Source organism: Rana temporaria, chromosome 9 (genome assembly GCF_905171775.1).
Source record: "Rana temporaria chromosome 9, aRanTem1.1, whole genome shotgun sequence".
Lineage (NCBI taxonomy): Eukaryota > Metazoa > Chordata > Amphibia > Anura > Ranidae > Rana > Rana temporaria.
In genome coordinates, this window is record NC_053497.1 from 97,958,832 (window position 1) to 97,976,636 (window position 17,805).

The 17,805-nt window shown below is 43.7% G+C and overlaps 1 protein-coding gene across 2 annotated transcripts in view; it reads left to right on the forward strand.

The window, feature by feature from the left end:
- ATP1B4 (ATPase Na+/K+ transporting family member beta 4) overlaps positions 1-17,805 on the forward strand; it is a 71,732-nt gene that overhangs the window by 21,566 nt on the left and 32,361 nt on the right. For both annotated transcript variants that reach the window (XM_040323943.1, XM_040323942.1), the window contains one exon: positions 3,105-3,252. In XM_040323943.1, coding sequence (XP_040179877.1) covers positions 3,150-3,252 — 103 coding nt within the window. In that variant the 5' untranslated portion in view covers positions 3,105-3,149. The remainder of the gene's footprint in view (positions 1-3,104; positions 3,253-17,805) is intronic.

The window sequence follows — 17,805 nt, forward strand, 5'->3', positions numbered from 1 at the left end:
TGGTGCAGGTACAGCGTGGCTCTCTGGTTGGTGCGGGTACAGCGTGACTCTCTGGGTTGGTGCTGGTACAGCGTGGCTCTCTTGTTGGTGCTGGTACAGCGTGGCTCTCTGGTTGGTGCTGGTACAGCGTGGCTCTCTGGTTGGTGCTGGTACAGCGTGGCTCTCTGGTTTGGTGCGGGTACAGCGTGGCTCTCTGGTTGGTGCTGGTACAGCGTGGCTCTCTGGTTGGTGCAGGTACAGCGTGGCTCTCTGGTTGGTGCGGGTACAGCGTGACTCTCTGGGTTGGTGCTGGTACAGCGTGGCTCTCTGGTTGGTGTGGGTATAGCGTGACTCTGTGGTTGGTGCGGGTGCAGCGTGGCTCACTGGTTGTGTGGGTACAGCGTGGCTCTCTGGTGGTGTGGGTACAGCATGGCTCTCTGGTGGTGTGGGTACAGCGTGGCTCTCTGGTGGTGTGGGTACAGCGTGGCTCACTGGTTGTGTGGGTACAGCGTGGCTCTCTCTGGCTTCCCCCAGCATGAGCACAGTATTCTCTTTTTTCCTTTTGTAACCCCCCCCCAGCAGAGTGCTTGCATGCTGGGGGCTTTAGCATGGTGTCTGTGGACACGCTGGGGCCGCCACTCTTAAGGGACTACATTTCCCATAATGCCCCCAGTCTCCAGAGTCTTCTGATTGGCCCTCTGCTGTGGCCAATCATGGTGAGGAAAGCAGGAAGCAAGGTGGCAGCCTGGCAAGTCCAATTAGAGCGCTCTCTTTCTTCTAGCTCCAGCTGACAGAGGGGGAAGGGGGCGATCGGGGGAGATATACAGTACAGACAGCCCGTGGTTCTTCTCTCCCTGTCACAGCGCCACTGCCGAGTTCTCTGGTAAATGGAGCAGCGGCGTTGTGACAGGGAAGGGAGAGCTGCGGGCTGTCTGTTCTGTATATCTCCCCCGATTTCCCCCTCCCCCTCTCTGTCACCGGGGCCGGCCACAGCCGCACAGGCAGCTCTCCTTAAACCCACACTTCCCTCACGCAGGAGATGGAAGAGGTGGGCGGACCAATTGATTGGCGCGGAGGCTGAGCGCTGTAAATGCTGGGGCGGCCGCAGTCTCTGACATCACTGGTTGCTAGGTGACGGTCGGCAAGCAATTTTAGCAACCAGTGCAGGAGACAGCACACAGCGCAACGCCGACCAGCATCTGCTCTGCTCTGCTCTCTGCTACGAGTCTCCTCTCATAAAAAAAAAAAAACATCTTGCCGCCCCCTCCTAAATGCCGCCTGGAACCATGGTCCCATTGGGTCCCATGGTAGGGCCGGCCCTGCTCTCACCACTGTACTATGTTACTCACTCCTGACCCCTGCACTATACACATTCCTGACCACTGAACTTCGTACGTATGTTACCTACCCCTGGCTCCTGTAGACTGTATGGTACATACTTCTGACACCTGGACTGTGTACTTTATATATTCTGGACCCCGCCCTCTGTACATAAGATATTTCTGACACTTGCATTTTGTATGTTACTTGCACCTTCCCTTTGTATGTTAACCACTTGGCGCCCACGCCATAGCCGAATGGCGGCTACAGCGTGGAACCCAAATGCCGGGAGGACGTCAATAGACGTCCTCCCCTTCGCGTGCAGCGCGCTCTGTGATCACTGAGTCACTGAGACTCGGGTGATCATGGATCCGAGTAAGAGGCCGGCCCCGGCCCCTTACCATGTGATCAGCTGTCAGCCAATGACAGCTGATCACGTGACGTAAACAAAAGCCCGTAATCTGTTTTTTTTTTCCTCACGCTAACAGCGTGAGGAGAAAAAAAGCCGATCACTGGCTTGTGTGAAAGGGACATTGGTCCCAAGAGGAAGGAGGCACATCTGCCTCATGTGCCAGCAGTAACCCCTGCCAGTACCCCCAGCTAGTGGCACCTGCAAGTGCCCACAGTGCCACCTATCAATGCCCAAGAGTGCCACCTATCAATGCCCACAAGTGCCACCTATCAATGCCTACAAGTGCCACCTAGCAGTGCTGCCTATCAGTGCCTCCTCAGTGCCACCTAGCAGTGCTGCCTATCAGTGCCCATTACTGCCACCCATCAGTGCCCATTACTGCCACCCATCAGTGCCCATTACTGCCACCCATCAGTGCCACCTATCAATGCCACCTTTTAGTGCCACTTCTCAGTGCCACCTATCAATGCCACCTTTTAGTGCCACTTCTCAGTGCCACCTATCAATGCCCTTCAGTGCCACCCATCAGTGTCACCTCTCAGTGCCCACCATTGCCGCCTATCAGTGCCCACCAGTGCCGCCTTATCGGTGCCCATCAGTGCAGCCTCATCAGCGTACATCAATGAAGGAGAAAAACTACCCGTTTGCAAAATTATATAACAAAATATAATTTTAAAAAAAATCTGTATTTTTATTTATTTTTTAACAAAAAAATTGAAACCGCAGAGGTGATCAAATACCAAAAAAAAAAAAAATGTATTTAGGTACAGTGTTGTATGACCGCGCAATTGTTATTCAAAGTGCATCAGCTCTGAAAGATGAAAATTGGTGTGGGCAGGAGGGGGGTTTAAGTGCCCTGTAAGCATGTAATTAAATACTTCTGACCCCTGCACTGTATGTTACCAGCTTTTGACCTCTGTGCTCTATATTTAAAGTACCCAGAAATGGATCAGTAGACAGTTCACAATCAAAAGGAGAACAACGTTCAGCAGACATCAACAATCTATAAAAGATATTCCACAGTGCATATCTTGGATCATATTCCAATAAGCTTGAACAGACGCGAACACACAGACAGAGGAAATATTATATTACAAAGTTAAGGTCATTATCATGGTCTATCAGTGTGACCCCCCCCCCCACTATAAAAAAAGGGAAGTATGCTCATAGCCCCATGATTTCTAATGATGGTCACGCTTGTGCGTCACACAGATTTGGGACTTTTTTAGACTGCCATTAGTTGTACTATAATCATGATTGGCGTTCTGTTTTGAAGTAACAAAATTTACTGTGTGCCTTCACTGACTTATCCTCACAGTAGGATGTTATTTTAACATTTCCATGGTAATAAACATTGTGCTGATGGGAGGAACTCTCTTTCTCACTGTTTCAGGACAATCGGGATGGAAGATATGCACAGGCTGAGGGACAGAACAAGATGGAGCAGAAGAGAACCTGGGCAGAATGGGCTCAAGACTTTAAACATTATTTATGGAACCCAGAAAAAAAGGAAGTATTAGGAAGAAATGCAAAAAGCTGGTGTGAGTAACCACAATTACATTACTTGTATTATGAAATAGATGTGTTAGTAACCACAATTATGAAATAGAACTTAACAATGTTATCTCCTCCACACATCATACAATTCTCACTATCCCTGTGTTCAACATCTTAGTTAAAGTGGAAATTGATTCATTGACTTAAACTCCTCAGGATTTCTTATCTTGACTGTAATTGTAGGTGCTAAATGTATGTTAACCCTATGGCATCATGTTTCTCTAAAATTCCATTCCTGCATTAATCTTAACTTCTTTTAGTGAGAATTAATGTATCAAGAGAAACTGAATAATTAATGTAATAATAATTATTATTACACCTTTTATAACAGTATAGAATACTAACAGCAAATAAACGTTGTTTTAATGGCTAAGCTATGCAATTCTTATGCTTTGTTTGTTATGCAGCGTACACGCGATTGGAAATTCCGACAAGAAAAGTTCAATGTGAGCTTTTAGTCGGAAATTCGGACCGTGTGAATTGTCGGGTCTCTGCAATACAGATAAAAGTAATTGAAAAAAACGGCATTGGGTTCCCCCCAGTCCATTACCAGGCCCTTTGGGTCTTGTATGAATATAAAAAAAAATGCGTGGGGGTCCCCCCAAATTCCATACCAGGTCCTTCATGTCTGGTATGGATTTTAAGGGGAACCCTGCGCCAAAATTAAAAAAAAAATATGGCGTGGGGTTCCCCCCAAAAATCCATACCAGACCCTTATCCGAGCACGCAACCTGGCAGGCCGCAGGAAAAGAGGGGGCCCCCCTATGTGAATTGGTAACGGGGTACAATTTACCCCTACCCTTTCACCCCAAAAAAGTGTAAAAAATTGTCAAAAAAAACACACACACACAGCTTGGGACAAGTCCTTTAATAAAAAAGAAAAAAAATTCCAGCGATGTAATCCTTTTACGACCCGATGATACACGACACCACGATCGATTCCGCCTCCATGGGAGACGCCCGCCGAATGACGGGAGACTCGCTGTGACAGCTCTTAAATATCTGAGGGCGGGGCCACCCGTCATGTGCCCGTGTGACCCCGCTCCCCTCTGATGCAACAGGGTTTCCGGCGGTTTCCCCGTGGCATCACGGGTGACTCCGCCCCCCTCATGTTGGTATGGGACTCATGATGTCCCATACCAATAAACAGCTCTTGGGGTGAACAATGTTTAGGATGGTACAACTCTATATAAATCATTTTAGTGTGTATGTGCAGCTTGTGCCTCGAACAGTTCGCAGTTCAAGGCATAACATGCATTTGCTCAGATAGGCTTATTCTGTAAAATTGTGCAAAGAATAGGACAGATTTTTGCCTTATTAAATAGGGCTTGACAATATCTTTTATTAACACTGCCTCCTGGAAAAATATTCCAGGCATTGTGTTAAAGTATAAGATTGTTCTAAAAGGCAAAATGTTTGTATATGGCGTTAAACTGGCAGTGAGAGAGAGAGAGAGAGAGAGAGAGAGCAGTAACGCACGCAATACTATATGGCGTTAAACTGCCAGTAACGCACGCAATACTATATGGCGTTAAACTGCCAGTAACGCACGCAATACTATATGGCGTTAAACTGCCAGTAACGCACACAGAAGTAAATGGCGCTAAACTGGCAGTAACGCAAGCAAATAGACGGTGTTCAACTGTCACTACACTGACAATATCTGAACTGTCCCTACTTTAGCTATACACTAATGTCAAGATTACTGACACAGTTTCACTACACTACACTACAGTGAAACTATCTGAGCTGTCCCTACTCTACACTAATATATGTATAAATGACATGGTCTCACTACACTACAGTGAAACTATCTGAGCTGTCCCTACTCTACACTAATATATGTATAAATGACACGGTCTCACTACACTACAGTGAAACTATCTGAGCTGTCCCTACTCTAGCTGCACAATATGCAAAGCTGAATGATGGTCCTCCTCACTACACTCGCACTATCCCTAGACTGACACTAAACTAATATTCTACACTGACAATTTAAGCAAAATAGCACAGTATAGCACACTAACTAAATAATAGCACTGAACAGAGCCCTGTTCTATCTTTCTCCACACCCAAATCACACTGATAATGGCTGCAATTGCAAGAATACTTTTATACTGTGGGGTGGGAATGAGCCATGATTGGATAAAGCCATGATGACAGTGTCCAATAATGACTCTGACAGTGCCCTGTGCCCTGATTGGCTGAAGCTTTCACTGCTTCAGCCAATCAGGGCTTGCAATGCACTGTTCAGAGCTGCAATGCATTGTGGTCGGTTTGGGGGGGGACGAACAAACGGTCAAACGTCCCGGAAGTTCGGCTGTTTCCCAAACAACGAAAGTTCGGCCCAAACTTATACTCAGGCAGAACCATTCGCCCATCCCTATTTGACAGAAGTGGACTATCTGATTAACTTCTGTCACAGGAGAATGTTGGAAAACTTCTCAACCAGTGGCTGCAGTCGCTGATCAGCACAATCTGACAGCCATAGGTGTACACAGCCTATTGTATTAGGGTGTGCACCTAAAGCTCAAAAACACATGTGTGTGTCTGTCTACATATATATGGCACTGGCACATTGATCTCCCTGCTGACACAGTGAAATAGAAGAACATGAGCACTTTTCTTATGGCAGAGCCGGTGAGAGGAAGATCTTTTCTATCTTCACACTTGCACACAAAACGCTAATGCTAATGTGCATGGGTTGATTGGGATGTGCCCAGGAACATCTGGCACACCCTGTGCGCTAGCCTATGTTGACACCAGTGGGAGGCACTGTCAGAATACAATGTCCCAGCAGTGGGGAATCCATTTTCTTTTGAATTTTCTTTATTGCTGCCCCTGCCCTACTCTCTGAGTATTCGCTCTCTGTTATGCACCACTCTGCTATACACACTGTGGCCGATGTTATTCATAGAAATTTGGCCACTGTATACAGCTGTTGAAGTTCATACATTGGAGCAGGAAGAGCTCTGTGATTGGAGGAGAGCTAGTCATGTGTTTTATGCAACCATTTATTAATTCACTATGTGCTACTTTTCAGACAGGACTTGAGAGCTATGGGTGTTTTTTTTTAATTATCTATTATTTCATATTTATTTTTGCTATTATTTATGTCATGTTATTTCTTTAACATAATAATGTTATTTTGAGATAGCGCCATGTGCAATTTTTTGGCCTCAGTCCATATGTTTTTTGCCAGCCGCTCATTGTGGGGGGAAGTTCAGCTTGATAAAGTTTCCATGACTGTGTATTCCCATGACTGAGTATTCCCAACGCAACACTGCTACACTCACTGCACGCTGGGAATACAGCTGAGAACATCTGTGTTTCCTAGCTTCAATTGAAGCTACATGTTTTTTCTATTGGATACTTGCACTTACTGCTGTTGGTATGTTATACATGTTTAAAAAAAGTAGTTATAAGGAGCCTTAGCTCTAAAAAGCAATGTATATATGCCTATAGTTCATAATCTTAAAACAAAGGTAATATTAGTGGTATCAAAAGTGTACATCCTGAAAAACTACTAATATAACTAGTAATTTTGTAATTTAAGATACAACTATGCACACAAATATAAATACAGTAGTCTGGACTGGAGATTAGATTAAATGTAAACAGAAGTCCATTTTCACTTACCTCCTACATTTTCTTTTCTTTTCTCTTAAAAATACATGGTGATCCTGCCAGTTGAATGGCCTTTCTTCTGCAAGGTGACCATAATAATAAATGCCCTGCAGTGAATTCACAGCAGTGTTGTTACCCTGTAAAGTTTCTTCCTTGTGCATAAAGAGGGTTAGCATTGTCACTGCTAATAACCACCACCCCTCCCCAAATCCTAAGCCGATCAGATATGTGATCCAAGAGGGTGCCCTGGGACTGTAGGCAGATTTGCACAGCGCCCTCTCAGATCATGCCTCCCTGGCCCTTGAACAGATGATAAAGGGACCAAGAAGAGGAGATCTTTGCTTCTAGGAACATATAGGCAAAAGCATCCAAAAGTTTGTGGACGAACGCAATAAAACAAAACAATAGCCAGAAAGGGACATAAAGGGATACTAAAGGTTCAGTTTAAAAAACAAAAAAAACATGTTATACTTGCCTCCACAGTTAATTTTGCACAGAGTGGCCCCGATAGTCCTCTTCTGGGGTCCCACGGCGGATCTTGTGGCTTCTCCCCGCATAAGCTAACCCCCTCTGGCAAGCTCTCTTCCGAAGGGGGTTACCTTGTGGGCGCGCTCCTGTGTCATACAATCGGTGGCCATAGCTGCCGAGTGTATGATTCGGCCTGGGGGGGGCCGGAGAGTGCAAGGTGTTTTTTCACCTTAATGCATAGGATGCATTAAGGTGAAAAAACACAAAGGTTTACAACCCCTTTAAATGTTAATAAAAATGACCTCTGCATTCTAACTTGCAGCAGCAAGAAAATGTATCAAACAATGGTAAACAAGGACAACGATGGGGTGTCCCATACACTGACTTTTTACACAATGCTTCCAGATATGTATACTTAATATCATACAGAATTTATATAATGCCAACAGTTTGCGCACCACTTTACAACATGAGGGAAGACAGTACAGTTACAATACAATTTAATACAGGAGGAATCACAGGGCCCTGCTCATTAGAGCTTACAGGGAAGAAACTAGGGTGGGCAGGAGGGAACACGCCCCAGGTGACGCATTTAGAGGGGTGACACTAGGGGTTCCGTCACCACCCGCACTGGGAAGCGTTGCTCTAAGGGTGTCACTGCCACCTAATTAAGTGTAATGGACAGGCAGTGCCCACTGCATAGTTTGCCAAATACCAGAGAACCAAATAGGAGGGAGACTGTACAGATGCACTAGCGCTGAATCACTGTGCTCCTCCTGCCCACCAGCACTATAGAAAGGAATTCCAAAGTGACGCTTCAGCATGGGAGAACCTTTATGGAACTGGAAGGCATTAGGACAAGGAGAGGGGTTTGTGTGCAGAAGGCCCTGGACTAGGAAGTTGGGGTTGTTATGGCAAAGGATTGGGGGGCCTGGGGGGGTGCAGAGAAGACCCTGGATGGAGGGGTGCAAAGAGGAACCTCTACTGAGGTGGGGTACGGAGGAGGGCCTGGGCTGGGGGGGGGGACCAGAGGAGGCCTTGGACTGGGGGTGAAGTGGAAGCCCTGAGCTAAGGGGAGGTGCGGAGGAGGCCCCGGACTGGGTGGGCTCAGAGGAGGCCCTGGACTGGTGGGTACATTGGGGGCCTTGGGCTGATGGGGGTGCAGAGGAAGCCCTAGGCTGGGAACGGGGGGAGTTAGGTGGGTCCAGAAGAGGCCCTTGACCAAGAAATGGTGGTTGGTGTGGCAAAGGCCCCTTTATCAATTGTTGCAAGTAATGTCAAACAGGAGCAGAGAAACATGTCGTGTGATAGATTTAATGCTTGTTTGGCTGTACTTCTCCTGTGGATCACAGCAGTGCAGATAGTTTTGCACTCCTGTGACCCCCTGTGACCTATTTTCAGCTGACAACGGCTGTCAGCTAACGACACAGAGCCAGTTCAGGAGGCATGTGAGCGATTCCTGACCATATGGTTGCAATCTTTCTCCAGACTGGACCAGCTCTGTGAAGTCACCCGACAGCCTGCTCCCATCCCCTCCACAGCCCAGTGTTTCAGTGAGCGGGGGGGGGGGGGGGGGGGGGGGGGTTAGAGCCGAGAGCAGCTGCATGGACATAGTCGAATATCAAAATTTGCCGCACAGACAGGAAGGGATAAGGGATACATGTATCTAAACGCACAGTGTCTGCATTTAGATCTTTGCACCCTCTTCTATAGGTGAAGCTCTCTGGTGGATGCAGATGCAGCAGAAAGTGGCACAGCATACAGGACCTGTCTCAGCGTCTGTCTGAATGTGCCTTTATGCCTCTTACACACGGTTGGAATTTTGACCTTGCAAAAGTCCACTGTGACCCGTGGAAAGTCTGACGGACAAAAAGAGAACAGGTTCTCTATCTAAAGTCCGTCAGACTTACAACAAAAAAAGTCAGATGGAGGCTACACACGGCTGGACTTTCCGAGAAAAAAAGCCTGTCTGACTTTCTTTCTTGGAAAGTCCAGCCGTGTGTACGAGGCATTAGGGGAATTTATCAAAACAGTTTATCAGAATCAGACAGTTTTGCAAAAAAAATACCAGCCCGGGTGCCAGATGTGCTAGCTACGCCACTGGGAGTTTACAATCTATTTCTCAATTGTATGATTGGCTCACTGCCATTATTGCACAAGGCTTGAGGAAACATTTCAGGCAATGCCATTGGTTTGATGCAATTATTATTTCTTTTTTTCTGAAATACTTGCCAAGGGCATACACATTAGAAGAGATGCTGAGATGCAGGTGTTGCTTTTTACAAAATTGGAGCTGATTGTATGATCAAAGGAGGCAGAAAGTCTCATTCAGAAAATAATTTGGTAAAGACCTATACATTGTTCAGCAATAAAATGGGCTGCGCAAGATTTCTTCTTCATTGTAACCTCCAGGTATATATTTTGTGGAAAAGGGTAGGAAACAAGCCCCACATCTTGTGAAAGAGGACTGCTCCTTGGCTCTAATGTGTGACCCACCAGTGCAGCATGGTGGCCAATACCATACAGCGGTTTAACAGGAGAGGTTCCACTCAGAACAGGCCTCGCCATGGTCGACCAAAGAAGTTGAGTGCATGTGCTCAGCGTCATATCAAGAGGTTGTCTTTGGGAAATAGACGAATGAGTGCTGCCAGCATTGCTGCAGAGATTGAAGGGGTGGGGGGACAGCATGTCAATGCTCAGACCAAACGCCGCACACTGCATCAAATTGGTCTGTATGGCTGTCGTCCCAGAGGGAAGCCTCTTCTAAAGATAATGTACAAGAAAGCCTGAAAACAGTTTGCTGAAGACAAGCAGACTAAGGACATGGATTACTACCATGTACTGTGGTCTGAAGAGACCAAGATAATATTATTTGGTTCAGATGGTGCCAAGTGTGTGTGGTGGCAACCAGGTGAGGAGTACAAAGACAAGTGTGTCTTGCCTACAGTCAAGCATTGTGGTGGGAGTGTCATAGTCTGGGGCTGGATGAGTACTGCCGGCACAGAGGAGCTACAATTTCACTGAGGGAACAATGAATGCCAACATGTACTGTGACATACAAATAAAAAGAAATGTACTTGTGCTACTAATATAAAGTAAGTGCTATATAATAAATCTAAGAGGTTGCTGCTTAACACCAACTGTTATTAGCAGATTAGAGTAAAAAAATAATAATATGTGAAGCGCTCCCTCTTTTCCAAAAAAATACTTTTATGTGATGTAAATACAAAATAAATAAAATAAAATAGTGACCCCTAGTGGGAGTATTGCATATGACACCAAAAATATATTATATATTTCACAATGAAAGTGGAATGTGCAACCAGTGACCTCTAGTGGGTACAAAAATTATAACACATATATCAAATAACATTAATATGTACAACCAGTGACCTCTAGTGGTTACAAAAAGTATAACACATATATATATATATATATATATATATATATATATATATATATATATATATATATCTATATCTATCTATCAGGAAAAGTCCATTAATCCAGTGATATCTTCTGTGAACCAATGCTGTCCACACACAATCCAACGGTGAATGATAACAAATGAGTGACTTTACACCACGTTAACCCTCCACTATGCGCTCACCTCCCAGAGCGGCCCCCAATTGGACCAAGTAGCACCTTCCCCTTTGGGTCTCAATCCAGGATCTTTAAGCTCCCAATAGTAAACTCCTGCAAGCGTGATCTCTCATATAAGATGGCGACATAAGGGTAAAAAAGGAACCAGCATAGTGAAATACTGTAAAACAAAATTTATTTAAAACACAAGCAACTATTCCACTCACATTTTTTTAAATACATTTTGTTTTACAGTATTAAACTATGCTAATTCCTTTTTTACCCTTATGTTGCCATCATATATGAGAGATAACGGTTGTTTTTATCTCGCACTGTATTTGCGCAACAATTTTTCAAACGTGTTTTTTTGAGGAGAAAATGTCATGAATTAAAAAATAACTTGCGTGTGTGTTCGCTTCTGAGCGCAAGCTACCGGGGACAGGGGTGTTTTTTTTTTTTTACTTTCTTTTACATTTTTTTTATCACTTTTATTACTATTGCAAGGAATGTAAACATCCCTTGTAATAGGAATGGTTAGTGACATGTCCTCTTTATGGAGAGATGCTGGATCAATAAGACCCCACATCTCTCCTCCAGGCTGGAAAGCATATGATCCCCAAAAAATTCAAGATCTCATGCTTACAAGCCACGATCGCGGCTTCGTTTACATCTGTGGCCCAGACGTGATGTCATAACCCGGGCCTCCGACCGTCATAGAGATGACTGGTGACCATCTGGTCATCTGAAATCCCTATGGTCATCATCCGGTGATGGCCGATTCTTTCTCCGGGTCCCCGATAGTACAGGCTAGCCCGAAGAAGCACGGGATGGTGGCAGGGGGGGGGATGTCCGCTCCTGTCGCCTGTAAGAACGATCAAGCAGCGGAACTGTCGCTATGATTGTTTTTATGATGCACAGAATCGCTGGCTAAAATTGAGGATATCTGAATGATGCCTGTAGCTGCAGGCATCATTCAGATATTCCCACTGAAATTCAAGGATGTCATATGACGGCCTTGGGCTGGAAGTGGTTAAAAAAAAAAAAAATTCTACATCAGTTTAAGCCAATACGTATTCTTCTACATATTTTTTGTAAAAAAAATTGCAATAAGCGTATATTGATTGGTTTGTACAAAAGTTATAGCATCTACAAACTATGGAACAGATTTATGGCATTTTTATTATTTATACTGCGATTTCTAGCAGTATTGCGACATTGCGACGGACAGATCGGACACTTTTGACACATTTTTGGGACCATAGACATTTATACAGTAATCAGTGCTACTGACACCTTACACCTCATATAGTCACCTCACCAGTCCAGGGCTTAGAAATCCCCTTGGCTTAATCTCCAAAATGTACCTTGTCAGCAGGTACATTTAGGAGCCTTCTAATTGGTCTGCGCTGTCACATGTTGTACCTTCATTAAATGTAACCATATTGCTACACTTAGAGGCACTGCTCTTCTCTTTTATACTCAGTTGTGATAGAACGCTACTTGTATATCAAGATATTGCTTGTATAGCAAGTCAAAATTGATTTACAAATTTTGCTTGTCTTGCAAAACGCTCTCAAACCCAGTTAGGCCTCGTACACACGACCGTTTTCCTCGACAGAATCCATCAAGAAACTTGGTGGCAGAGCTTTTTTGCAGAGGAAAACGGCCATGTGTATGTTTTTCATCGAGAAAACTGTCGTGGAACTCGATGAGAAAAAAGAGAACAAGTTCTCTTTTTCCTCGTCGGAAGTCTCAATTTCCTCGTCGTGTTCCCCGTCGGGCTGGTTTTCGACGAGAAACACGTTCGTGTGTATGCTTAGAAACCCCCGCATGCTCAGAAGGGTGGCGCCAGTGGAATCAAACTTCCCCTTTATAGTGCCGCTGTACGTGTTGTACGTCACCGCGTTTGAGAACAAGATTTTGTCTTGACAGTGTGTACGCAAAGAAAGCTTGTGTTATGACCCTGACAGTGAGAGGACTCTATATGAGATTAGACCGCAGCTGTAGAGGCTTATCAGAAATGAACCACCAGATCACTCTCACTGAACAATAAGAGTTTGGGGTTATATCATCATATCCTCTATGGAACAAAACACAAGAGTAATAGCTTAATTCCTCTTAAGCTTAACTAATGAGAACAATCTGGATACTACAAGTATAAGTCTTTGTCTAAGTAAATTCAACAATCAGGGTAGTAGTATTACTAGTAAGATATCTCCACACTGGTACCAATAGAGTGAAATATGTCTGCTGTATCTGGTGCTAGTATATAATAACAAGTCTAAGGTAAGAGACACAGTTCTGGAATATACTAGGAATCAATGTTATTGTAATAGCTGGTTTCAAGTATACTTGCGGTTTAGGAGGTAGTCTGTACCGGAATGTCTGCACAGGTGGTGGTGGTATCTATATACAGCAGTAGTTTGGTATTTAAATATACTTGCAGTTCAGGAGGTAGTCTATACCAGGGAGTCCGCACAGGTGGTGATGGTATCCAGCAGGATAGTGAAACACAGGAGACTTTGGAGGAGTAAGTTGTGGAGAGAGGTGCTACAGCGAGTCTGTAGCTTGTCCAGGGTTTCCCAGATGGCGGCAGGGTCCAACAGGAATATCCGAACACCCTGCCGCCATCCCCGGGAGTTTAAATAGCCCGGGCAGTGGCTGAGCTGAGCGCCGCACGTTGGAACGCACTTCCGCGTTCCAACGTGGAGCGCAGACGTCCGCGCACCGGAAGTGACGCGGACGTGAATCTGAATGGAGCGCAACTGTCATAAGTGACAAGTCTGCGCTCCATGAGGAGGAAGTAACGCTGACGGCGTTACATACCCCCCTCCTCAAGGGGGCACCTCCGGAGCGCCCAGTGAGACATGGTTTATCAGGATATTTATGATGAAACTGCTTAATGAGCCGAGGAGCATGAATATTTGAAGAACATTCCCAGGAATCATCTGTGGGAGAATAGCCTTTCCAACGAATCAAATATTGAATAGAGGATCCTCTTTTCCTAGAATCAAGAATCTTCTCTACCTGATATTCAGTTTCACCAAAAACTTGAATTGGAGGAGGAGGTTGTGGATCTCTATTTGGAAAGGGGTTAGATTTATAAGGCTTGATTAGTGAAACATGAAAAGATGGATGAATCTTCCAATCTGGAGGTAGAAGTAATCTAACAGCATTTTTATTTATTACATGAGAAATTGAGAAAGGTCCTGTATATTGACGACCAAGCTTTTTTGAAGGAATATTAAGTCGTAAATTCCGAGTGGATAACCATACCAAATCTCCAATTTTGTATGGAGGTGATATTGTTCTATGAGAGTCATAATATTTCTTTTGTCTAATTTGAGCAGTCTTTAGATTAGAACGAAGAGTGTTTAGAGTGTTTTTTATGGTTGATAAGAAATTCTCAACAGCCGGAACATTACTTGGAGAAAAAGTAGAAGGTAAACTATTAGGATGAAACCCATAATTTGCGTAAAAGGGTGAAAACTGAGAAGATGAATTGGAAGCATTGTTATATGCAAACTCTGCATGTGGAAGTAAGTCAACCCAGTCATCTTGAAGATGGGTGCAATAACAGCGCAAATATTGCTCAAGAGTTTGGTTAACACGTTCCGTTTGCCCATTTGTTTGGGGATGATAAGCAGTAGATCTACGATGATCTATTTGTAAGGTTTGGCAAAGGGCTCTCCAAAACTTGGAAATAAACTGTGACCCACGATCCGAAATGATTTGGGATGGAAGGCCATGCAATTTAAGAATATTAGATAAAAAAGCCCTTGCTGTTTCTTGAGAAGTAGGTAACTTTTTCAAAGGTACAAAGTGGGCCATCTTGGTTAATATGTCAACAGTGACCATGATGGTGTTAAATCCATTTGATCTAGGAAGGTCTACTATGAAATCCATGGATATAACATCCCAAGGTCTGTCAGGTATTGGGATGGAGGTTAATAACCCATAGGGTGGTTTCCTCGAATGTTTGTTGATTGCACAAGTGTGGCAAGAACTTACATAGTCATGAACAGTCTTTGTCATATGGGGCCACCAATAACTTCTCTTCAGTAAAAGAATGGTTTTACTAATACCAGGATGACCTGCAAGTGGGGCATCGTGGAGTTGTTTTAATAGTGTGAGTTGTAAACTTGGTGGAACGTAGATCTTGTCGTTGAAAGTAAATAGTCCATTAGACTGCTGTTGTAGACCTTTAGGGAGTTGAGATTTATCTTTAGAAAGAGTTTGAATGAGCAATTTATCGAATGTCAAAGTTGTTCCAATAATTCGGTTGGAAGGAATAATGGAAAGTGGTGGAATGTCCATGGATTGATCTTCATTCATACGAGATAGAGAATCTGCTTTGATATTTTGAGTACCGGGGAGGTATGAGATGACAAAATCAAAACGATCAAAAAATAAACTCCATCTGACTTGACGGGCAGAAAGAGTTTTACAAGTTTTGAGATGCTGTAAATTACGATGGTCAGTGAGGATAGTGATAGGGTGTGTAGAACCCTCCAGAAGGTGTCTCCAGTTTGCGAGAGCGTCCTTTATTGCTAACAGTTCCTTTTCTCCAATCGGATAGTTTTTTTCAGCTGGTGATAAAGTTCTGGAATAAAAGGCAACAGGATGTAGTGGATGTGATAATGTGGGTCGTTGGGAAAGTACAGCACCCAAGGCAAAATGTGAAGCATCAACTTCCAACGTAAAATGAAACATTGGATTGGGGAGTTGGAGAATGGGAGCTGAAGAGTAACTAAGCTTAAGTGTTTCAAATGATTTCTGTGCTTCCTTGGACCATATGAAAGGTATCTTAGAACTGGTTAGACTAGTAAGTGGTCTCACAATTGATGAGAAATTTTTAATGAATTTTCTATAATAATTAGAAAATCCAAGGAATCTCTGAAGGGCCTTTCTGGTCTGGGGAGAAGGCCAAGACAAAATGCAATCCACTTTAGTATGGTCCATCTGAACTCCATCTGGAGTGATCTGATAACCAAGAAAGGAGATAGTAGTCTGACTGAAGACGCACTTCTCAAGTTTTGCATATAGAGAGTGAATTCTGAGTCTCTCCAGAATCCAACGCACATGTTTGTGATGTTCCTCGAGAGTATCAGAATAAATTAATATGTCATCTAAGTAGATAACAACACAAATGTCAAGCAGATCATGAAAAATATCGTTAATAAACCACTGAAAAGTTGCTGGGGCATTACATAAACCGAAAGGCATTACACAGTACTCGAAAAGCCCGTATCGAGTTTTAAAAGCAGTTTTCCACTCATCTCCAGAGCGAATCCTTATAAGATTATAAGCACCTCTAAGGTCCAGCTTTGTGTAGATCCTAGCTGTCTGTAACCTTTCAATAAGCTCTGGAATGAGTGGTAATGGATATCTATTCTTTACTGTGATGTTATTGAGGGATCGATAATCTATTATCGGTCGAAGTGATCCATCCTTATTTTTTACAAAAAATAGAGCTGCACTGGCAGAAGAAGTGGAGGGCCTTATAAATCCTTTTTTAAGGTTCTCATCCAAGTAATCTTTTAGGTGTATAAGCTCTGGTTGAGAAAGGGGGTAGATCCGAGCAGTAGGGATAGGACTGTCAGGAATTAAGTCAATAGGACAATCGTAAATCCTATGTGGAGGGAGTTTCTCCGCGTTAGTCTTACTGAACACATCAGCAAAATCTTGTAAGTAATCTGGTAAATTAGTAGGATGAATCTCTGAGAAGGAGATGATACATGGAGGATGACAAAATTCTGTACAGTAAGTAGACTGTAAAGAAAGAGATCTTGTGGGCCAAAGAATAGTAGGCTGATGAAGATGCAACCATGGTAAACCTAAAACTATAGGGAAAACTGGAGATGAAATAATATCAAAATTGAGAGTCTCTGTGTGGCCATTGGCACAAGAAACTATTAAAGGAACTGTCTGAGATTTAACTGGACCGAAAGAAGAGTTAGATCCATCAATAAATGTGAGTGACACTGGAATCTGCTTTAACACACTGGGAATTTTATTTGCTTTTACAACATTTGAGTCAATGAAGTTGCCACATGCGCCGCTGTCGACCATTGCTTCAATGGAAATCTTTCCTTGATCCCACTGTAGGGTGAGAGGAACAAAAATATAATGATTAGATATGGTTCCGGGTGAATTTAATTTATTAATGTGGGAGAAATTACCTTCTGAATTCTTCTTGAGAAGAGGGCAGGTGGAAACGATGTGGTCAGGAGCAGAGCAATATAGGCAAAGATTGTTAGCTCTGCGACGCTGTTTCTCTGCAGAGGTTAAAGGTCCTTTAATAACACTAAGATCCATTGGAGAATCTTTGGGAGGTGATCTAGATCTCCTGAAGGGAGTGACAGAATAGGTAGTGGCACGTTCGGTCTTTCTTTCGCGAAGGCGACGATCAATAGTGACTGAGAGGTGCATAAGATCTTCCAAAGTAGTGGGTAGGTCAACACGAGCTAACTCATCCTTCATAGCTTCAGATAAACCCAAACGGAACTGGTTTCTGAGAGTAATATCAGACCATTGAGTTTCTCTGCACCAACATTTGAATTCTGAAATAAAATCTTCAACAGGACGCCTTCCCTGTCTAAGACTCCTGATTGAATTCTCAGCTGTTAACTGTTTGTTGGGATCTTCATATAACAAAGACATCTCATCAAGAAATGTGTCAAAATCTCCTAAGAGATCTCCGTGTTCTTCTACATAGGTGTCAGCCCATACCCTGGGCTCACCTTTAAGAAAAGAAATTAATGTAAGGATCTTTATCCTATCAGAATGATAAGTACGTGGCTGTAGTTCAAACATCAATCGACATGAACTAATGAATTGTCTGTAATTTTTTCTATCTC